This window comes from Elephantulus edwardii, unplaced genomic scaffold (genome assembly GCF_000299155.1).
Source record: "Elephantulus edwardii isolate Elephantulus edwardi_28Jun2011 unplaced genomic scaffold, EleEdw1.0 scaffold00126, whole genome shotgun sequence".
In the NCBI taxonomy this organism is placed as follows: domain Eukaryota; kingdom Metazoa; phylum Chordata; class Mammalia; order Macroscelidea; family Macroscelididae; genus Elephantulus; species Elephantulus edwardii.
This window is the reverse complement of record NW_006399876.1, coordinates 8,773,007-8,796,781: the sequence shown is the minus strand read 5'-3', so window position 1 is coordinate 8,796,781 and position 23,775 is coordinate 8,773,007. Positions and strand designations below refer to the sequence as shown.

Genomic DNA, 23,775 nt, shown 5'->3' with positions numbered 1-23,775 from the left:
ATGATATCTCATAGTTGTTTTAATTTGCATCTCTCTTAGGGCATTTTTGAGAGGCATATTTTCATATAACTGCATACATGCAAATTCGTAGTTATTTCCAGTCTCCTTTCAGGAAAACTTCATATGCATAGTCTGTTGGCTAAATCCATGCAAGGTGCCTATGGACTACAGAGCAGGCTGTAGCCAGACCAGACAAAAAGTTGTTGCTTACCAGGAAATGCCAACCAACCGAGACAAAAATAAGGAAAAGTTTCCTAGCCCAGTAATAGAATAGTGCACGTCAGGGTTTAGGAGAAATCTCTCAAGCAGTTTTCCCAGGAACCAAGGCAGAAGGTCACATCAAGGAAACCTCTTCATCAGACTGTCCCAGAGGAAAGAGCCAAGTAAGACAAAGCCAGGGAGTAAGTTCGTGGAAAGGGGGTGATGAGAAAGAGGAAGGAGCTGCTTCCAAGAAGCAGCATTTACCTGGCCCTGTGCTAATTGCCTTACAACAAGGCACTCAGGCCTTGCCACAGAGGCTGCTGAAGGTCACCCAGCAAGGACAGTGAGGGAGACGGATGAAGAAGGGACTGGAAAGTGAAGGCATGGGCAACTCTGAGTAGTCAGGGGACTCAGTTGGCTTTGCTTTTTCTTCTTTTGGACTTGATTAAAAGTTTCAAATGAGGTTTTTAGAAATAATGAGTTCTTTTATCAGTATTTTTTCAAAATGTCTTTGGAGAGAGGAAGATTAGATTTGAATTGAGTAACCGACTTCCTCCTTTGTACGTTCTCTGACTCCAGGCACCTTTGTGAGACGCTCTTCTGCTTCAAAGGCAGATCATTGATGTTTCAGAACCAACATTCCCGGTGTGGACCAGTCACAAAGCCCCAGATGAACATTTTATTTGAAACCCACTTTGAGAAATGAGGTTTTGTTAGAATTATCTTACATTCTTATCCCTGAGTTGTTTTTATTATTTGCCATCAAGTCAGAACCGACTTATAGCTGATCCTCCATTGGGTTTTCAGAGGCTGTAAATTGCATGGGAGAAAAGAGCCCATCTTCTCCACTGGGTGGCTGGTAAATTCAAACCTTGTGCTTTTGGACTGGCAGCACATCACTTTATCTGCTAGGCACCAGAACTCCTTATCCCTGCATGGGGAGAGGGAAAAGGATAGTTGATAATAGAGAGAGGCCTCAGCCTCATGTCCAGGCTGTACCGCAGGACACCAGGCTCTGGACCGCTGTACCATGGAGCGCGGCTAGGGTAGGAGTTTTTCAGAATGCCAGAGAATAGGATTTGATTTTTCTTCTTGGGATCTTGGAGATGACCCTGTGCTCATTCTTTTGAGTTAGCTCCCTTGCCTTTTTTCTCTGTTGTGGTTAGATGCCATCATGTTAACTGTGACTCAGGGCAGCCTTGTGAACAACTGATCGGAACCTGATCCTGTGCCACCCTCAGTGTCTTTGCCACGCTTGAACTCTCTGTCTCAGTCCATCTTGTTGAGGGTCACTCTGTCTTTTGCTTACTTTCCCAGCTGAATATATTTTTCCAAGGATTTGTCCTCCTAACAACATGCCCACCATCTGAAAGACATTTCACCATCCTTGTCTCTAAGGAGCAGCCTGGTTGCACTTCCTCCAAGATAGACTTGTTTGTTCTTTTGGCAGCTTATGATACATACAGTCCTCCTCACCAACACCACAATTCAAAGCATCTGATCTTCCTTATTTATTGTCCAGGTTTCAAATGCATTGGAAGCAATTGAAAATACTATGACTTGGATCAGGTGCAGCTTAGTCTTTAAACTGACATCATTGCTCAGGGGTTTTTAACGTCGTTCTCTAGTGCTGTTGTAACAGAGATACCACAAGTGAAAAGCTTGAACAAACAATATCTTAGGAGGCCAGAAGTGTAGACTCAGGGTGCTGGCTCCAGGAGTGTTCCATGTGTCGTGGCCTTTCCCAGTAGCAAGAAGCTTACTCTTTGACAGACCTGAGTCTAAAACAATGTGCTCCAGTCCTGGTGATTCTTCTGTGGTACTGAGATTCCCTCTCTCTCATTTCCTTTCCTCCCCTTTTATCTCTAGTGAGGTGAAGGTTATTACAGGTCACACCTTAAGGAAACACCTCTTTTAAATTAGAGTTGTATTGGGATTAATAGGTGTTGTTGTTGTTGTTAGGTGCCATCCAGTCACATACCACTTATAGCAACCCTATGAAAACCTATCTGAACCCGGTCCTTTGCTGTGCCATCCTCACAGTCTCTGACAGTCTCAAGCCCATTATCACAATGTCAGCCTCCTAGTCAAGGGTCTCTTTTGCTGGCCTTTCTTCCCAAGCATGATGCCCTTCTATAAAGGAACAGCCTCTCCCAGCAACATGCTGTGACATGAAGCTTCATCACCTTTACCCCCATGGAACACTCTGGTCACACACTATCTCCAAGATTTAAGTTTGTTCTTTTGGCGTTCCTTGGGATGTTCAATAAGAAGAGAACCCACATTTCCTGATAGGGCCCCGCCCTTTGAAATGGGCTTTGGGAATCTTGCAGCCAGTCCTCTCAAGGTGTTTGCGGCTCAGGGGCTAATAGCTAGTGAATCTGCCACTGCTTTGTTACTTTTGTTACTTAAGAACAGGCTAACCTACATACAACAAAACCACCAATCAGAGGCTTACACAGGACGGGAGCCTATTTCTTTCTTGGATAAAAAGAAGCCCAGAAGTAAACAACCCAGAGCTGATAAAGCAGCACCCTGGCTCCTCAGATTCACATTCCTGTCACATTACTTGAGTTATCAAGGTTACCTCATGGCTATCAGCCTGCATCATAAACCAGGAGAAGAAAGGCTGAGAGAGTGGATAAGCTCCCTTATTTAAGAAGCCTTTGCAGAAAACTCATCTAATATGTTCACTTAGGTTTCATTCGCCAGATTGTAGGCATGTGATCTCTTCTTGATGCAAAGAAGGCGGCCCCATTGGGATTTTCAGGGGAAGCTGACCGCCATGTCTTTCTCTTCTGGTGTAGCTGATGGGTTTGAACCCCCACTCTTTCAGAGATCAGCCAAGCGCTTAACCACTGTGCATCTGCAGTTCCAAGGAGGCCAGAAAACATGGTCTTTTATTTCAGGAAGCGATATGCTTAGCTAAGAGTTGGTGCTTTGCTATTAAATAGCCGGAGGGAAATGGATATTGAGTAGATGGATATTGGTAGAACTTTCCTTTAAAAAATTCATTTTATTAAGATATAGTTAACATACAATTTTATTTTTTTTTCTGAATTGAGTCCTTTGTTCTGAGACCAACAAAGCTCCGAGGTGCTCTGGAAATTAACATACAATTTTATGTTTTTACACACACACACACGCATGCACACACACACGTGCACTTAAACATTACCCAGAATTAGCATACAATTTTATATATTTTATACACACACACACACATATAATTACAAACTACCTGGAATCTGTAAGAATCACCTGGGGATCCTGTTAAAATGTACATTTGGGTTCAGTATATCTGGGATGGAAATACATGTTCTCAGTGAACCAAGTAACAAAATCAGCACAGGAAAAGAGTTCAAAGAGCAAACCAGGTGTTTCTGGGAGTGCTCCCCCAGCTGGAGTGCTTCCCAGAGTGCTCCCCCAGCCAGGGTGCTTCCTGGAGTGCTCCCCCATCCAGGCACTTCCTGGAGTGCTCCCCCAGCTGGAGTGCTTCCCGGAGTGCTCCCCCAGCCGGTGCTTCCTGGAGTGCTCCCCCAGCCAGGGCACTTCTGGGAGTGCTATCCCAGTGGAGCCACAGAGGAGCTTAACTCCTCTAGCAACACATGTGGCCAACACTCAGGAAATGTTATTTTGCAGCAGAGCTCATCAGAGGCTCAGTTGCCCCAGCTTTTCAGTGGGGATATGTCAGGTAGACAGCTGTCACTGTTGTTATGTGCCATTAAGTCAGAACTGAATCAAAGCTGACCCTCCAGCATGTTTGCAGAGGCTGTAAGTCACACAGGAGGGAAACTTGATTTGATTTGCTAAGCTATCATGCCCAGAAATATGCCTATGCCTTTTTCTGAAGTGGAGGTGATTATTTAACCTCAGGATATAAGGAATCAAGTTTAGTCAGGAGTCCCTATTCCAACCTATAGGAGTGGTAACAGTTCCGTTTCCTGCAATCTTGGGCTGACAACCATGAGGTAAGTTTCTACAATAAAAGCTGAGGTTTTCGGACATTACTTGTAAAAATATTGTCATCAGAAATGGGACCCTTCTAAAGGTTAAATCCCTTGCGCATCAAAAACTTTTCCCAGCAAGGTGAAAAGAAAACCTATCAACTGGGATCAAACATTTGGCAATACCATCTCAGACAAGAGTCTCATAACGAAAGTTTATAATACTCCTGGGCCTCTACAAGAAAAAGAATGATAGCCCAATTATAAAATAGGCAAAAGACATGGAAAGAGTTTTTACAGAGGAAGATACTCAAATGGCCAAGAGACACATGAAGAAATGCTCCAAATCACTGGCAATAAGAAAGATGCAAATCAAAACCACAATGAGATACCATCTCATTCCAGTAGCAGTGGCAAAGTTTAACAGAACAACAAGTAATAAATGCTGGAGAGGATGTGGAGAGATAGAAACTCTTAATACATGGTTGGTGGGATTGTAAAATGCTATAACCATTCTAGAAGACAGTTTGGCCCTTCCTCAACAAGCTGAATATAGAAATTCCATATGACACAGCCATTTCATTGCATGGAATATACAAGAAAATGAGAACTGAGGCTCAAACTAAGACTTGTACACTAATGTTCCTAGAAGCATTATTCACCATTGCAAGAACATGGAAACATCCCAGATGTCCAACCTCAAACGAATAGATTGAGAAGTTGTGGTACATTCATACAGTGGAATACTACGCAGAACGCAGGAGCAATGATTTTGAAAATTACTATGTAACTTGGAAGGGAATGGAGAGCATTATATTGAGTGAACTAACTTAGTCCCATAAGGACAAATACTGTATAAAACCATTACTGTAGAATTAATATGAAGACCCAAGGGTTGATGTTAGCAGAGGGGTGAGGATGGGTGGGGGATGAGGTGTTAATCATAGGGTTTCCAGTCATTCGTTGTTGCACTTTTCTCCCTGCCCACCCCCTCCCCCAATTCACTCTTCTCCTTGAAAAGTAAAAGAAAAATTCTTTCATTGTTATGCAATCCCTCCCCCCAAAGTCCACTCCACTGTGCAGCCTTCACTCTGGACTTCTGTCATGACAAGAATACCCAATCATATGTCCCTTTTAAACAGTTCTCTCCCTCGCCTGTTTCAATGCAATATACATCATTCCTCCCCTCCTTTTCTGTCTTCTTTCAACCCTGAGTCTCATTCCTCAGTCCCATTTTACAACAGCAGCCCTATGCAATATTTGTCCTTTTGTGACTGAGATATTTCACTCAGCATAATGTCCTCCAGGGTCATCCGTTTTGCATAATATTTCATGAGTTCTTTGTTTTTCAATGCTGCATAATGTTCCATTGTGTGAATATACCAGAGCTGCTCTGTCCATTCGTTTATTGATGGGCACTTGGGTTATTTCCAACTCTTTGCTATTGCGAACAAAGCTGCACTGCTTGATGGCAGTTATGGTTTCTTTAGGGTATATTCCCAGTAGTGGAATTGCTGGGTCAAATGGTATCTCTATTTGCAACTTTTTGAGAAAGCGCCATACTGCCTTCCATAGTGGTTGCACCATTTTACACTCCCACCAACATTGAATAAGGGTTCCAGTTTCTCCACAACCTCGCCAGCATTTGTTGCTTGCTGTTCTTTTAAATTTTGCTATTCTGACTGGGGTGAGATGATATCTCATAGTCATTTTGTGCACTTTATTTCTTTAGTGCAAAACTTCTCAACTCCTGCTCTCTCCATCCATCCGCCCAGTCCCCCTTCCCTACCTCTATTTTAACACAGTCTGACATACTCTATGAGCTCTGGTCGCCAAGTGGTAAGAAATTATGCTGCAGGCAATTGGAGGCCCCTAGCTGCTCCATTGGCGAAGGATAGACGTTCTGTTGCCGTGCACCTTACAGCCTGTAAGAACGGGCTGGGGGCTCAGCAGTGAGTCAGCTCTGACTTAACAGCCGTGAGTTTTAAGTTTTAACATAATCATATAAGGAGCCCAGTAATACAGTGGTTAAAGCAAGGCTTCAAATCTAGTTCATTCATAGTCTGTGAATTGATATCAGAATGGACTCAAAGTTTTAAGATGTGAATTAACTAGAACACTAACTGGAACAGAAATATTACAAATCAAAGCCCTACTAGAAACAGTTTCCCTCTTACAAAACAAGGGCAGTGTGCAGGTTGCGATCAGATCTCGTGTCTATCACAACGATGGTGGCTGGATGTCCCCCTTTGAGCGAGTGTGTAGTCTCCACAGCACTGGCGGTCATCCAGTTGCCCACACCCAGCTCCTGAAAGGCCACTGTTCCTCATCTGAGTCTATGTTGCAGGTCTTCAGTCCATAATTTCCCCCATGCTGGTTAGCAGTTATTATAGATGGAGAAGAAATTGAAACTGATAATGACTTCATCTTGCACAGTCAATACACTTGGTACCAGCAGTCAGGAGATCAGGAAACTTACTTCCCTGGGACAGTCTGCGGTCGGGGACCTCTCCAAATTATTGAGCAAAAATTATGTTAGTTTGAGTACTACAAACAATGTGCCTGATTCAGGCCATGCGTGGTCTTTTCAGTCACTCACCATGCACCTTGAGAACTGGACAGTGAATTCGGATGACAGAAGAACTGATGCTTTTGAACTGTGGTGTTGGAGAAGAATACTGACTATCCCACGGACTGCTGATAGAACAAACAGATAGATCATAGAGAAGGTGCGGCCGGAGTGGTCCTTGGAGGGAAAGATGGCGAAGCTTCATCGCACATACTTTGGGCCTGTTGCTAGGAGAAGCTACTCCTTGGAGAGAAGCATGATGCTTAGAAAGGTGGAGGGTCGGTGAAAGAAAGGAAGGGCCTCGACCAGATGGACTGACACAGTGTCAGCAGCAGTGGGCTATTTTAGAGGTGATGAGGGTGGCACAGGATAGGACAGTGTTCAGACCGGTTGTTCACAGGGTCACTGTTTATTCTACACATTTTAACATGTCAGTCCAGACTTGCTTAGTTGACCAAGACTGAACCTGTTCAGACCGGTTTGAAGCCCTGGTTAAAACGCTCAACCGAAAGGTGAAGGAAGAAGAGTGTGAAACACAATGTATACAAATTTTGTAAGCAAACCAATTTAAAAAGAATATTTACACCATATAACTGGAAAACCGTGGTAGTGAAAGTCATTTTCTTCTAGATCTAGATTGTTGTTGTTGTTATGTGCTGTCAAGTCATTTGCGACTCATAGCGACCCTATGTACAACAGCCCTAAACCGTGCTCTATCCTGTGCCAATCTCATTGCCTCTGACACACCCATCCTGATTACCCCAGTCACTGAATCAATCCACCTCATAGAGGGTCTTCCCCTCCTGCACTGTCCCTTTACTCTACCCAGCATGATGTCCCTCTCTAAAGACCTGTCTCTCCTTACAACATGTCCAAAGTATGTCAGACGAAGCCCCAGAATCCTTGCCTCCAAGGAGCAGCCTGGTTTAACCCTCTCTAGGATGGATCTGTTTGTTTTCTTGGCAATCCATGGTACATTCAATACTGTTCTCCAGCACCACAGCTCAAAGGTGTCAATTCTCCTTCTATCCTCCCTAGTCATTGTCCAACTCTCTGATGCATAACAAGTGATTGCAAAAACCATGGCCTGTATCAGGTGCACCTTAGTCTCCAGAGAGACACCGTTGCTCTTGAGTACTTTAGAGAGTTCCGTAACAGCAGACTTTCCCATCGCAATACATTTTTTGATTTCCTGGCTACTTGTGCCAAGAGTGTTGACCGTGGAGCCGAGCAAACTGAAGCTGTGAACAATCTCAATCTCTTCACCATCCATCCTGATGCTACCAATTGGCCCAGTGGTGAGAATTTTTGTCTTCTTGACATTGAGCCTCAGTCCATACTGAAGGCTGCAGTCCTTGACCCTCTGCAGTAAGTGCATGAGGTCCTCCTCAGTTTCAGCGAGCAGGGTTGTGTCATCTGCATAACGCAGATTGTTGATAGATTGTCCACCAATCCTAACGCCACGCTTCTCCTCCTAGAGCCCAGCCTCTTGGATAATCTGCTCTGCATACAGGTTGAAAAGAAAAGGTATGGAGATAGGACACATCCCTGGCGTACACCCTTCCCAATTTTGAACAATGCAATGTTGCTGTTAGTCAAATGTTCATAATACAAAACTGAGGCTACTTAAGCCTACCAAGTCCTTGCATTAATTACCAGGGTAGAAAGAATATGGGGGAGGGAACATAATCTACATTTTTTTAAAAAATTATCTTGAATTATGAAAAACAGTTTCCCAACTCTACAAAATGATTTATTAGCTAAATAAATTTCTATTATAAAACACCCCAAAAAACCAACACTCTATTGCTAACCAAAAAATGGTCCATTTAAACCTACTAGCCATTGTTCAAGAGAAACATGAGGCAATCTGCTTCCACAAAAATGACTGCTAGAGAGCTCTGGTGGCCAAGTGGAAAGCAGCTGTACTGCAATCCCTGAAGTATGTGGTTCAAATCCACCAGATGCGCTGCTGGAGAAGGAGGGACAATCTCCTCCTGTACCAGTCCGATCAGATTTGACGGTACACACACAAAATAATAATTTTTTTAAAATTTAAAAAATAATGACTGCAAGAGAAGCCTCTAGGACAGTTCTGCTTTGTCCTGCGGGGCTGCTATTAGTCAGGAGTGATGGGAGGACAACAGGCTTGCGGATGTCTTTGGTTTAACATACTGTAACATATTATTATTACTGTTTAGTGGTTATTGATTATGTCCTTTGATTGAATGTGAACTCCATGGGTAGAATTTTTGTTTTATTTACTGGTATATCCCAAGTAAATTGAACAGTGTCTGGGCCAGAAAGTGACAGAGCTCCAGTTCAAACCTGCCTTGTTTGCCCCTAGAACTTTTGTTCTACTAGCCTGTGCCAAGGAATTTGGAAGGCAGCTACCTGGCCAGCTGACAGCAAGAGATCCATAAGTGTGCCCATGCCAAAAAAATGGTGACCCAGGTGACCAGAGTTGTGGGAATGATCAAACAAAAGCATTAATATCACATGCAAGTAAAATCTTGCTGAAAGTTACTTTAACTACGTTGACAAGGGACTGCCAGAAATACAAGCTGAACTCAGAAGAGCCCACGGAATGAGAGATATCATGCTGCTATTAGACGAAAGCAGAGAATATTAGAAAGATGTTTCTTAAGGTGGTGGTTCTTCTGTGCCATCAAGTCATCTGTGACTCTTAGCAACCCTATGTGCAATAGCTCTGAAGCTTGCTCTATCCTGAGCCAGTCTCACTGACTCTGAGACTCCGAAACACCTACCCCTATTGCCCCAGTTACTGTGTCTTCTTCTCCTGCGCTGTTCTTCCACCCTTCCAAGCATGATGTCCAGCTTCAAGGGTCTGTGCCTCCTGGCCATGTGCCCAAAGTATGTGAGAGGGAGCTTCAAAATCCTAGCCTCCAGGGAGAAACTTGATCTCTACAAGACAGACTTTTTTGTTTTCTTGGCAATCCATGGTATGTTCAAGACTCTTCTCCAGCTTCTTCTGTCATCCTTAGTCATTATCCAGCTCTCTGATGCATAGCAAGTAATTGAAAAGACCATGGACTGGACCAGGTGCACCTTAGTCTCTAGACGAACATCATTGGTTCTCAGTACTCTGGAGAGGTCTCTCCACATTACAGCAGATTTACCTAATGCACTTCATCTTTTGATTTCCTAACTGCTGGTGTCCGGGAGTGTTGATTGTGGAGCTGAGCAAGCTGTAATTGTTAACAACCTTAATCTCTTTTCTATCCATCATGGAGCTGCCAATTGGCCCAGTGGTGAGAATCTTTGTCTTCTTGATGTAGTTAAGGTTAGGGTTTATTTTATTATGTAAAGGTTGTGTGCATCCTAACAAGTTATGGCTAACATTAAAAATAAAAGAACTCCAGAACACTTAATTGTGATATTGTAAAACCTATGTTAGGCCTAGAAGCAGTTGTCTGAACAGAGCCAACTCTGCATAAACAACTCTGCATAGTTTAAAATCTGGACAGTTGTCATCAGGGTTGTATCCTTTTTTTCATATATATTCAATCTGTATGCTGAGAAAATAATTCAGGAAACTGGATTACAAGTATGTGGCATCACAATTGAAGGAAGACTCATCAATAGCCTGCATTATGCAGACAACAACCTTGCTTTCAGAAAGTGAAGACTTACATCACTTACTGCAGAAGTTCAAAGACAGCCGCCTTCAGTCTGGATTATGTCTCACCATCAAGGGGGCAATTTTTATGTCATGAATATCCATCAACTACCAAAAGAACAAACAAGTTCATCTTAGAAGAAATGCAACCAAGATGATCCTTAGAGGCAAGGGTGATGAAACGTCATCTCACAAAGTTTGCGCATGTTACTGAGGTGGGGCTGATCCTTGGGGGAAAAACATCATTCTGGGAAAAGTTGATGGTCAGTGAAAGAGAGGGCGACCCTCAGCAAGGTGGACTGGCGTGGTGACGGTAACTATGGGCTCGAATATGTCAGATCATAAAGAAGACCACTGACGTTGAGGAGTTGCTGGCAGGAGAAAGAAGAGCGCAGGAGCAGAAACAGCGGTGGGAAGAGAGAGTGTGGCAGCTGCCTCCACGGGGCGGAGACATTCCCGAGGCTGGAGGCAGGTGAGGGATAATGCACGTGGAGAGCCGGGCCAGGAGAGCTGGGACATGACGAGAAGATGCACCTCCGGCTTGTGAGGACCCTGTGAGGGGTTCCCTCCCGGTGACTCGCACCTGTTCTCCTGAGTCCCTCCTACAAGAACGTTTTCAAAATTTCACTACTCATGCACACCCATGTTTACTGCGGCGTTGTTCACAATAGCAAGGAGTTGGAAACAAACTAAGTGCCCATCAACAAACGAATGGATAGAGAAACTGTGGTATATTCACACAATGGAATACTACGCTGCATTGAAAAACAAGGAACTTATGCAACATTATTCAAAATGAGTGACCCTGGAGGACATTATGCTGAGTTCACTTAGTCACACAGAGACAAATACTGCATAGTGCCACTGTTGTAGAACGGGACTGACATCGAGTTGGGGGGAGACTGAGAAAGATGGGTTCAATAATGTATATTACATTGAAACAGATAAGGGAAAAACTGTTTAAAAGGGATTTGTGATTAGGTATTTTTGTCATGACAGGAGTCCAGAGCGAAGGCTGCACAGTGGAGTGGACCTAGGGAGGGTTTGTAAAACAATGAAAGAATTTTTCTTTTACTTTTCCAAGAAGTGAGTGTACTGGGAGGGGAGAAAAGTGCAACAATGAATGAATGGAAACCCAAAGTCTGTAAATTTTCATTTAAATTAATAATAAATTAAAAATATATATTTCACAACTCAAACTACAAACACCCTGCAGGAAGATGGGGGGGGTGTCACCCCCCTCCCCCCAACCTACTGGCGGTAATTACTCAGACTTCAGAGTTAGGGCAGCACTTTCACTTTTAGACAAAAACTTCCTGATGGGGCACTGAAGACTCTTCTCACATGCCTGGAGGAGGGAAGAAACCAAAATTCAACTGAATTTGTGGGTGTGAATTTGTGGGCATGAATTTGTGGGTGTTTGAACAACTTCCTGTTCCCCAGTCTTTGTTTCGTTTGTGAATGGTTTGTTTAGTGGATGTTTTGTTTGTGATGGAGTGCTAGAGACATTGCCGATGTGATTATAGGAGAGAAAAGGAACTGGGCCAGCACTATAAGCCCCACGCCCACCCTCAGTTCTGCCTCCCCACAGAGCCTGCACCCCACCCTCAGCCTCCCACCCCTTCCTCCTGCAGAGCCTGCACCCTGCACCCCGTTAGAGGTGAAAAAGCAGGTGGTCTTGACTTGAGATGCACGGTTATCCACAGACACCCCGTGGACAGAACGCCTTTTCATACCGAGGACACAGCTGGGCCTGAGAATGACATGCTAGCCTTCTCATTTTAGGTGAAACCGTTTCCCCCACAGATTGTCTGAAACTGTGCTCTGCCTGATCTTAGACTTGACAGCTGTTCTTTCTCTCACTTTTCTAGGCTGTTCAGCTTGACCCTGAAGAAGCTCGTCATGCTCAAAGAAATGGACAAAGACCTGAACTCGGTGGTCATTGCCGTGAAGCTGCAGGTGAGCTGACCAGGGTGGCGCTTCAGGGTCCAGGGAGGTGGGGTGACTGCCTTGCTCAGGGCGCAGGGACCAGCTGGCGGGGACAGTCTTTTCCACGCAGCAGGCAGTCCGGATCTCGTGAGGCCAGAGTCCCAGCACTGCCTCTACAGGAGGTCACTCAGGGTCCTTAAACAATTTCTTTGCCTGCAAATCAAAAATGGTTCTTCCAGCCCTATCTACCCGATAGGGCCCATGAGGATCAAGTGTAGAGGCTTAAGTGCTTAGTGAACTGCGCAGAGATTGCTGGTTTCCATCTTGCTCTCAGGGTTCTTAGGTCCACGGGGAGTCTTGGGTTGAAGGATGAAGTGGGGAATCAAAAGCCCAACTCCTCCCGGCTATCAGCTCAGAGGGAGTAGCAACCTCCTTCTCAGTTCAGTCCTGACACCTGCTGCCCCCCAGCACTCTCACCAGCCCAGCCTCCCAGGGTGTGTCCGAGCTCCCAAGGTGAAAGGGCACAATACTTCAGACCACCAGGCTGACCACAACTTCCATGCCAACTACAAGTGTGGGCATCCCATGGGCTCCCCTCACTTGTGACTGGCTGGCTACAGATTTGAGGTTTTCCCTCTTTCCCTTCATGATGCCAGCTGGAAGCTCAGGAGTCCCTTTGAAGGGCCCCCCTCACTTCTCATTTGCTTGTGTAAATTTGGGGTTCTGTCTGTCCCCTCAGGATGTCTGCTGTAAGTCCAGGGGTTCCTGGCTTCCCTCACTTCTGAATGCCAACTATGGATTTGCTCCACAGAATGGTTGCCACCAACCCAAGGGTTCCCAGCTTCCGTTGCTGATCTCCATGCTCCCTCAGACTCGGTGACTCACTAGAATGACCCACCATTTTATTACAGTAGAAACGATGTAAATGAAGAAATGCGCCGGGCAGATCTGAAGCTTCTGTGTCTCAAAAAGAGACCTGCTGCCCTCCCATGGGCACCAATGTCGTCCACCAACTAGGAAGCATTTGGAGATGCTGGAAGTCTCATTACATAATACAGACTCCAGCCCCAAAACCAGTCGGCGCCTGACGGTGATCACAGATGGAGCTGTCTGGCCTGAGCACCATGGGGTCAGCACTACTTACTCCTTCTGGCCTGGTCACACTCCCACCTCAGAGTCACCTCTTGGTAACTTGTCCAGTCTGGAGTCCTTGTCAGGGGCACTTAAACTATTAGGGAAATTCCAGGGTTTTACAGAGTCTTTGATAAGGCTAGAGGTTTTTTATAGGGTGGACAAAACTTGGATTATTATTTCAGAGCTGACAAATTAAAATTTCTGGGTAGTGTTCATCTTCTAGGTAAGCCCCTTACAATGAACTCTTTAAAGACCCCGAAATAGTTCACCATCATTTGTGCTCTAAGCATTCCTGAATGTCTGGGAAGGAGATGAGCAAGTCTGATCTACAGGGAAGTTCAGGAGTTTACCTGCTGCCGATTACCAGGCGGCAGAGCCGGGATATGAAACTGAAGCGTGGATCATTTTGTATTCACTAAGCTCTCAGATTAGACCGCCTTTAAATGATAAATCCTTCCTAATGGTGATTCCCCAGAGCTGAGAGTCTGCAGTGCCTGGAGTCACTACGTGATTGCATTCTTCCGCTGAAGAATGGTATGTTTATTGACATCTCTCTCATTGACAAATAGTGAGGCGCATGGTAACTGCATTAACCAGCCTCCCCCCCACCCCCCACCCCAATGCTGCAGCAGGTACGGTCCAACACTGGCTTCGAGAACATCCTCAGCCTGGGAGTCACATGTACCGGGATGAGGAGACCCCTTCCTTGCTGCGTCCTTCAGTATAAAACTGTGGTGTTTTGATCTCAGGGTGCTGGGAAACGGTGTATACAAGGCAGAACAAAAGTAACACGGAATTTCAGTCCCCAGCAGGAGAGCAGCAGAGGAAGTTCCCAGGGCTTAGGGTCGAGGTCTTCAGGTCTCTTTCTAGAATAAATAGATTCTCTTTATTGATCCTCAAAATGTAGAGCATTCTAAATGTCTAAGCTGTTAGGAAAACTGCAAGGTTTTAAAGAGTTTTTGTGTCAGGTTCAATCTCAGACCCCACTGGGAAGCCCTTGGGAGATTTTTTACAGAGTGCACAAGACTTGGGTTGTCGTTCAGACCTGGCATCTAAAAATTCCTGAGCATAGTTTATATTCTGTATAAACCTTCTAGTGAACTCAGTATCTTCATGGGACCAAAAATAGTTCACAAGCGGGTATGCTGTAAGCATTCAGGAATTTCTGGAAAAGAGAAGAGAGCACAAATTCATAAACAGATAGTTGAGTGAAGGGAATGGCAATTTAAAAAAAGACTTGCTATTGACGCAGGGATACAGTCTGTTTCTAAGGTTAGATAATATTCATAAGATTTAAAAAGTGAATCTCTTCATAATGTGCACAAAAATTAACTTGCATTGTAAGTATGAATTAAGTCTTTTTTAAAAATCAGAACACTCTGATCCCTCCTTGGGAATTGCTGTGGACTCTCCTTGTGTTAGAAAACCCTGCTCATCTCTGAGCATCACTTTGCCCCAAATCTGTGACCGGGTTCCAAGACCAAGTGTGGAACAACGGTATGAAGGTGTGAATGTTCAGTGCCTTTCCCTCCTTGCCTGGTCTTGCTCCCGATTCTAGGTCACAGGGAGGGAGTTTTCAGGAATTGTCGCCCCTGCTAAGAGCCGATGCTTTCCAGCCCAGATTCCGTTGGTAGGATTTTGAAAGTCCCCTGCTGATTTAGCCATTCCCGCAGTAGAAATGCCTTTGCCAAGGGAAAATTCTTTCTTTTATTTCCCAATTAAATATTTTAATTCTAGGTAAGTTTAAATTATATGCCAAATTGCAGATGTTCTGGATTTTTTCTGAAAATTGTTTTACTTCCAAGAAGCTGCAAATAATTGGAGGGGTTGTCACATGCATTTATCCACTTAGCCATTCAGTCGATGAATATTTATTGAATACTGATTACATTCAGAGCATTGTTCTAAACATTTAATAAAATAGACAATGATCTCTGTCTTTAAGAAACCTTACATTCCAGTAACAGCAGTTCTCAACATGAGGTTCAAAAGCTCTGGAATTCCTCAAACCTTTCCAGGGTTACATGAGGTTAAAATTCTTTTCCTCATATTACAGAAACCAAATACAATGCTGTCAAGTTAATTCCCACTCACAGCAGCCCCCAGTCTGTGGTTCCCGTGAGTATAAACTTTCTGAGGGTGTAATCACGGCCCATTCAGATCATGGTCTTTTCAGTCACTTGCTGTGCATCTGAGAGCTGGGAAATGCATAAGAATGACGGATGAAGAATTGATGCCTTTGAACTGTGGAGTCTGGAGAAGAATGCTGAATCTCCCGAGGACTGCCAAAAGAACAGACAGAAATGTCTCAGAGAAAGTACAGCCAGATTCTGCCTGCAGACAAGGGTGCTGAAGCTTCAGCTCTCACACTTTGGACGTGGTGCTGGGAGAGATTATTCCTTGGAGAGAAGGCCATCATGCCTGCAGAGGTGGAGGAACAGCAAAGGAGAAGACCCACAACCAGCTTGATTGGCACGTGACTGCGGCAGCCTCCAGGGAGGATGACACTGGATGGGACGGGGTTCCAATCTGCTGCACATGGGACCCTAGGAGCCGTGCTGGACTCGGTGGCACCTAACCACCACAGCAGATCTTTACAAGAGATTGCTCATCTTCATCCTGCAGAGTGGGCTGGGGACTTGAACTGCTGATCTTTCCATTTTCAGTGCAACACATCACGCACTACTCCACCAGAGCTCCTTTTCCCAGTAATACTGCGGTGGTGTTTGCCTTTTCCACGGTGATTACAATTGGACTGAAGATAAAAGAACAAACAACAGTGGGTACCTTCACTGGCACCTTAGTCCAGTAAGGAGAAGGAGGGAAGGACCAGTTTCTTTTCTTTTTTTTTTTAATTTTTACTTTATTATTTGTGTGTATGTGTACCATCAAATCAAATCTGACTGGTACAGGAGGAAATTGTCCCTCCTTCCTCGGCAGATCATCTGGTGGATTCGAACCGTGCGCCTCTGGGATTGCAGTGCAGCTTCTTGCCACTAGGCCACCAGAGCTCCCCGGAAGGACCAGTTTCATTTCAGAATGACCTGGGAAGAGCAGGGAGAATTGTTATTATATTGCAGTCATGAGCATGTATCTTTCTCCTGTTCTGTGTGGTGAATGGAAATTTGCCTGAAACACCCTGCTTCGCGGTATTGCCGGGTGCCTGGTGGTCCTCGTGGACTTGTCCTCTCGCACTCAGCCACCCTGTGGACAGCCCAGGATGGAGCCTGTGCTGCCCTGACAGTTCCTGCTGTGCTTACAGCCCGTTGTTGCTGTCACTGTCATACTTCTCCTTGAGGCTCTTTTTTCTCTTTCACTGACCCTCTGCTTCCTAAGCATGATGTCCTTCTCCAGGGATTGCCCTTCTTCCGTCCTTCCCCACAGCATACTTATAGCAGAGTCTCCACCCCTGCCCTGAAGCACGCTGGCTTCACTGAAGATACTCAGTACTCTTGACCCTCACCCTGGTTCAGAGGCATCCATTCTCTGATCTTCTGCTGGCCTCATAGTGAAGGACACAGTTTGCCTTGAGGAATAATGCTTGTACAAGTGAGCTGTGAACAAAATGTGAAAACCGATTGATGTAAGTTGATTCTAACTCATGCTCCATGTGTGTCAGCGTAGAATTGTGCTCTGCAATGATTGGTTTTTCCAGCCTGTGATTCCCAGGTCAGCTCTTTCTTCCAGAATACTCCTGGGTTAACTCAGAGCATCAGCCTGTCAGAAAGCAGCGGGGTGTACGAACCCTTCCACCTCCTCTTCACCACAAGCTGTTCTACTTGATAGAAGGGCTTTCAGACACACTGGTCATTCGGACTCGGGTGTTTAGATGTTTCCTTGAAAATTCACAAAGCGAGCTCATCACTTCAAGGAAAATGGTTTGTTGCTGGTAAGAAATAAAATTTGAATTCTGAAGCAAAAATTGGAACTTTCAGCAAATTTAGATCTGTCCCGTAAGCTTCCCAATTCTTAAGGACCTTTGATAGAAGATTCTCAACTCTCGTAAAATCGCTGTCAAGTCAGAACTGACTGGCAGGTTGCTGAGGCCATAAAAACACTGAAGAAGATTTCTCATCTCTCTTCAAGCAACTGCTGATGGATTCGAACATCCAGAGGCTGGTGTCAGGAATTGTGAAGCTGAATAGGAAGTTGGACAGCGTTCAACTCGAACAGTAATTGACAGTTAAACTGCACACCTGCCACATGATTCTGGCCTCTTTATAGACCAACCATATTCTTACTGCTACATTATTCAGCACTTTGTACCATAAGATCATTTGTTAACTTGAATGTGAGTTGTTCAGATTTCTTTAATAGTAATACCTGCACCATTTATAATTAACTCCAGCAGTATGTCCAGAAAAGAAGTCATGACATCAAAAGTTCTGATCCAGAAAGATGAGGAAGACTCTGGACACGATGGCACTATTAAATAAATGATGAGTGAAGCCTATGAAAATGGGGGGGAAATCTGTAAAATAGCTTATGAGGATGGAATATCTCATGTGAGCATTTGAACAATCATTAAAGATAATACTACGATTTTGGAGACAGTTAAAGATGCAGTTGGCACACAAATGCTCACTTGTTGCAAAGAAGCAAGCACCAGTCCAGGAGACGGAGAGGTTTAGTTTGGTAGAAGACCAAATCCAGAGGAGGATTCCTACAAGTTAGTGTTGGAAGCGGTCTTTTTGAAAACCTGGAAGAACAGTGGGAAGACATCTCCCCCCCACCCAAGTGCTTTAATGGCAACACGAAACTGGTTCCCTCACTTCAAAAGCACATGTTGCTTATACCTGGAGAAGCAGAATGTGCTGCCAGTGTTGAAACTTCAAAAAAATCCAAAGATGAGCAAAATAAGATGGAAGAGGAAGAAAGAAGTTGTTTAAAATATTTCCAATATAAGTGAAACCCTTTTGTAAGACAAAAAAGAAGGAAACCATGTTGTTGTTGTTGTGTGCTGTCAAGTCAGATCGGCTCATAGCTGAGCAGGTTTTCAGAGACAGTGAATTGCACAAATTGTCTATCCTCTGACAGAGCAGATCGTGGATCTGAAGTGCATGCTTTTAAGATTGCAGTGCAGCTTCTTACCACGAGGCCACCAGAGCTCCCTAACTCAAAGTTATTATTTATTGTGTGCTGTTGAATCAATCCAACCCCTAGCTGCCCCTCCTGCAGGTTTTCGGAGGCAGTAAATCACAGAAGGAGAATCCATCCTTCTCCTGCGGAGCAGCTGGTGGATTTGAACCACATGCCTTTGTGATTTCAACACAGCTTCTTACCACTAGGTCACCAGAACTCCCTCTTTGCAAATTCAGAGTATGGAAAGCCTATTCAGGTTACTGTTTTGTGCCGTCAAGTCGCCTGCGACCCATAGGAACCCTATATACAACAGCCCTCAACGCTGCTCTATCCTTTGCCAAACTTAGTGTCTCCAACACACCTACCCCCATTACGCCAGTCACGGAATTAATCCACCTCATAGAGGGTCTTCCTCTCCTGCACTGTCACGCCACCCTTCCCAAGCATGGTGTCCTTCTCCAAGGACTGAACCGCCTTGCAACATGTCCACCGTAAGTCAGACAAAGAAGCTTCAGAATCCTTGACTCCAAGGAGCAGCCTGGCATCACCCTCTCCAGGATGAACTTGTTTGTTCTCCTAGCAGCCCATGGTTTAGTCAGTACTCTTCTCCAGAGCCACAGCTCAAAGGCATCAGTTCTCCTTCTATCATCCCTAATCGTCATCCAGCTTTCTGATGCATAGCAAGTAATTGCAAAGACCATGGCCTGGAACAGGTACACCTTAGTCTCCAGACTGCCATCATTGTTTTTCAATACTTTGGAGAGGTCTCTGACATGAGACTTTCCCACTGCAATTTGTCTTTTAATTTCCTGGCTGATGGTGCCCAGAGTGTTGATTGTAGAACCAAACTGAAGCTGTTAACAATCTCAATCTCATCACCATCCATCATGATGCTGCCAATTGGCCCAGTGGGGGAAATCTTTGTTTTCTTGATGTTGAGCTTCAATCCATATTGAAGGCTTCAGTCCTTCACCTCTGCAGCAAGCGCTTCAGGTCCTCCTCAGTTTCAGCAAACAGGGTTGTGTCATCTGCATAATGCAGATTGATAATGAACTATTCTGGTTGGGGGTGGGGAGGAGGGGAAAATTGAAGAGAGGGCATTTTGAAAAGTGTATAGTCACAGCGCTTACTAGTGGTGGCTGCGGGTATTACATACCAACCTGAACAAGGGTGCTTCAGGGAACAGGAAAATGCTGTGTTGTTGACTTTCTGGATGATGTGAAAAGTAAAGGCTTTTGTCTGTGAAAAAACTGCTTATAGTAAAAGGATTAGCTGGGGTTTTTCTAAACTAAATTAAGGGTTTCAGCTGCTTGAAACATGGACCCAGACACCTGTCCCTTTGCTGAAGTCAAAAGGCCGGTTTGAGAAGCAGAGCGATGCTACCACAAAGTAGATGAAGTGGGGCAGGGGCATATAGACTAATTTTCTGACCAGAAATCCCATCGCCATTACCAGGGATAATCCAGGAGGTCTAGAACCTTCCACGGTGGAGTTATTGGCAGAACTGGCAAAAACCAGTGCATCCTCTCATTTCCAAGAAGCTTCAGCCAGTTTCCTCAAATATTAAAACATGCTATATGTAATATCTGTACAGCAACCCACCAAGAACTTTTTACAAAATTTTATTTACTTTTTATTTAAAATACATGAGCTCTTTTGGTAAGGAGTTATACTGCCATCTTACAGTCACACGGTTTGAATAAATATTTAAAACCATAGTGATTTAATTATTTGAAATAAATTTTTATTCTATACTAGTTTGCTTACAAAGTTTATATACATTGTTTTTCACACTGTATCTTTCCCATTTCCTTTACACACTCTTCCCTTTACTCAACAAATTGTATGGTCTTATGATAACCCCCCAACCCACCCTCACCCCTCTGCTCCTGCCCACTCCTGCCCCTTGGATCCTCATACCCATTTTACTAGTTATCTTTCTATTTCTACAATAATGGTCTTATACGGTATTTGTCCTATGGGACTGGGTTAGTTCTCTTAACATAATGTTCTCTAGTCCCTCCCAAATGACATAGTAATTTTCAAAATCATTGCTCCTGCATGCTGTGTAGTAGTCCATCTTGTGAATGTACCACAGTTTCTCAGTCCTTTCAATTGTGGCTGGACATTTGGGCAGTTTCCATGTTCTTGTGATGGTGAATAATGCTGCTATGAACATTGTGTACAAATCTCCGTTTGTGCCTCAGTTCTAATTTCCTAGCAGTGGAATAGCTGGGTCATGTGGAATTTCTATGTTCAGCTTTTTGAGGAATCTCCAAACTGCCATCTGAGTGGTTGTACCATTTTATAGTCCCACCCACTGTGTGTGACAGTTCCTAGCTCTCCACATTCTCTCCAACATTTATTATATGCTGTCCTGTTAAAAATCATTTAATTTTTAAAATACATTGTTATACATGATACTTGTGAGTGGGTATTTTTATGTGCTGTAAGTACATTTTTGTAAAAAATGACTCCATAGTATCATAGATGGGAAGTGATGATGCTATCCCATCAGATCTCAGCTATTTTGTCTACTTCAATACAGCTATGAAGACATCAGCCTCACTGTGAATGCTGGACATTGAATAAGGAAGACCAAAAAAAGAATTGATGCCTGTGAACTGTGGTGGTGTGTGTATGAAGGGCTGCCAAAAAATAAACCCTTGTGTCTAGAAAGAAATCCAACTGTTACTTCTTCAAGGCAAAAATGGTGAAAGTTCATCTCACAGATATTGAGCATATTTAAGGAGAGTCCAGTCTTTGGAAAAAGACACCAAGCCTGGAAAAGTAGAAGGCCAGCAAAAGAGAAGGGGACCCTCAACAAGGAGGGATTTCTGTAATGATGAACTTGAACATGGCAGATATTGTGAGGCTGGTGCGAGCTAGGGCCTGGTTTCAGTCTGTGTTGCCTAAGGTCACTCGGAGTGAAAACTGCTTTGATGGCAGCTAACAACAGTAGTTCTGGTGGAATCCTGTTAGCACGCTGGCATGCACTTTGGAGGAAAAGACTTCAAGGTAGTAAGAACAGAATTCTTTTGAGAAGCTTACTGTAAAGGGCAGCAAGAAATGAGTGACAGCTGGCAGGGAATGTGGAGATGAGATTTTTTAAGATGGAGAAGCAGCAGCATGTTGGGTATGGGAACAACCCAGGGTAAACGATGAAGGTTGATCACGTAGGAGATGAAAGACTGGCTAAAGCAGAGGCTTTGAGGAGGAGAGGCGGGATGAGACTGGTGTCCCAGTGAGCAGCTGACTTCAGATAGGGTCAGGGGAGTTCCTCTCTGCACTAGAAGGAGGGATCGGTGACCACAGATCCTGCTAAGTAAGTAAATGTGGTAGGAGGTCCAGGGTCTCTTACTGCTTCAGTTTTCTCATTGAAGTGGGAGCAAAGCTTATCGGCTTAAAGTGAGGAGAAGGGGTAAGCACAGGCTGGAGGTTCCAAGAACAATGAGATCTGCAGTCATCATTTAATAACTGTGGACTTGAAAGGTCCTGGGGAATGTAGTTTGATCACTGGGCCGTGTTGTAGCTCCACTTGGCATTTGGATGAGACCAGTTATCCGGGTTAATGTTTCCCTCCAGGCATGTTCTGCTGGTGTTGTCATTTACCAGATGAGTATGGTGAGCAAGAGTGAGGCAGGTAGCAGGCAGTGTTGGAGATGATCGACTGTGGCGTCTAAGCAGGCCAGAGAGGGAAGATGTCCTTAACGTGTCGTGCTGCTTTCCAGAAGGCTGTACTTCTCCAGTGGTTCAAATCCAGCTGTACCTCAGAGGGACAAAGATGTGCAGCTGCCTCCTGTTAAGATTTACAGCCTCAGAAAGCTGGTGGAGGGTGGCTGTGAGTCATACGATGACACATGTGCACATGCGTGCGTCCTCTCATCACCGACAAGAGGCCTTCCACATCCTCTCTACTCACCGATACCCATTACACAGCTTTCTATGCTACTCTTGTCTGCAGCGTCACACACAGGTATTTCCTACTCAGGGAGCACGTAGACGAAGGTCTATTTATAGAAAGAAGTCTTGGAAGTTGCCCTAAATTCAGAGGAGCTGACGATGAGCTTTGTCTCCACTATTTGGCCATGTTAAACTGAGAACAAAGTTGTTGAGAATTAAGCACAATATTCTCATCTTCAAACTTTATAGTTTCTATTCTTATGTCAAACGCACTGCCATCAAGTGGAACTGAGCTCACAGTGACCCTCCAGCAGGTTTCTGGGGCTGTAGCCTGGGGGGGGGCGGGTGGAGATTGTCCATCTTTCTCCTGTGGAGCAGCTGATGGCTTTGACCGGCCAACCTTTCAGTTACAGAGTGACACACTACATACTGTGCCCCCAGGGTGCTGTGGTAAATTCTCTAATATAACCACCAGTAGGTGTTATCCAGAGATAGAATTTCTTCTGCCCATTGTTGCAGTCACTATGTCAACTTCTTGTTGAAGGACTGTTTATCATTGACCCTGTTTTTTTGGAATATATCTGGTTTTTGTTGGGCTTTTCTCTTTTTTCTTTCTTTCTTTCTCTTTTCCTTCCTTCCTTCCTCCCTCCCTCCCTTCCACCGTCAAATCAGATACAACTGGCACAGGAGGAGATTGCCCCTCCTTCTCCAGCAGAGTCTCTGGATTCAAACTGCACACCTTCAGGATTGCAGTGCCGCTTCTTTGCCACTAGACCACCAGAGTTCCCTGGAGTAGATCTGTTGTTGTTGTTTTCTTTTGGGTTGGAACCAGCACATAGTTGACCCTCCAGTGGGTTTTCAGAAGCAGTAAATTACACAGGAGGAGATTGCCCATCTTTCTCCCACGGAGCAGCTGGTGGATTCAAACCACATACCTTTGTGTTGCCAGCACAATTTCTTACCAGTAAGGCACCAGAGCTCTGGGGGTGTATCTAGTGGTAGTTATAGTGGAAATGATAATAAGATATTCAAGAATACTTTATTCACTTATATCATAATAAACTCATATGTTAATAAAATAACACATTTGTATGGAAAAATAAAAGATTTTGCACACACACACACACACACACAAATTTAGTGAGAAGAGTGACACCATTTTACATTTTTTTGTTAAATCTCTTTAAAGTCCAGTGTAGCTGAAGGCAGTTGAATTTTTCTGTATGCTTCTGCATTCTATCTGTTGTATTATATATAGTTCATCATGTAAGCCCTGGAAAACTCCGTTGTACTCCTTATAAATGAGAGTGGTCATGGACAGATAGTGCCTCCGCGTCGTGCTGTGCTTAGTTTTTGTTGGGTTTTTTTTT

At 44.4% G+C, this 23,775-nt stretch overlaps 1 protein-coding gene across 1 annotated transcript in view; it reads left to right on the top strand.

The window, feature by feature from the left end:
- The window catches only part of PACS1 (phosphofurin acidic cluster sorting protein 1), a 218,902-nt gene that overhangs the window by 149,566 nt on the left and 45,561 nt on the right, over positions 1 to 23,775 (top strand). The window contains exon 2 of the mRNA XM_006893304.1: positions 12,229 to 12,316. Coding sequence (XP_006893366.1) covers positions 12,229 to 12,316 — 88 coding nt within the window. The remainder of the gene's footprint in view (positions 1 to 12,228; positions 12,317 to 23,775) is intronic.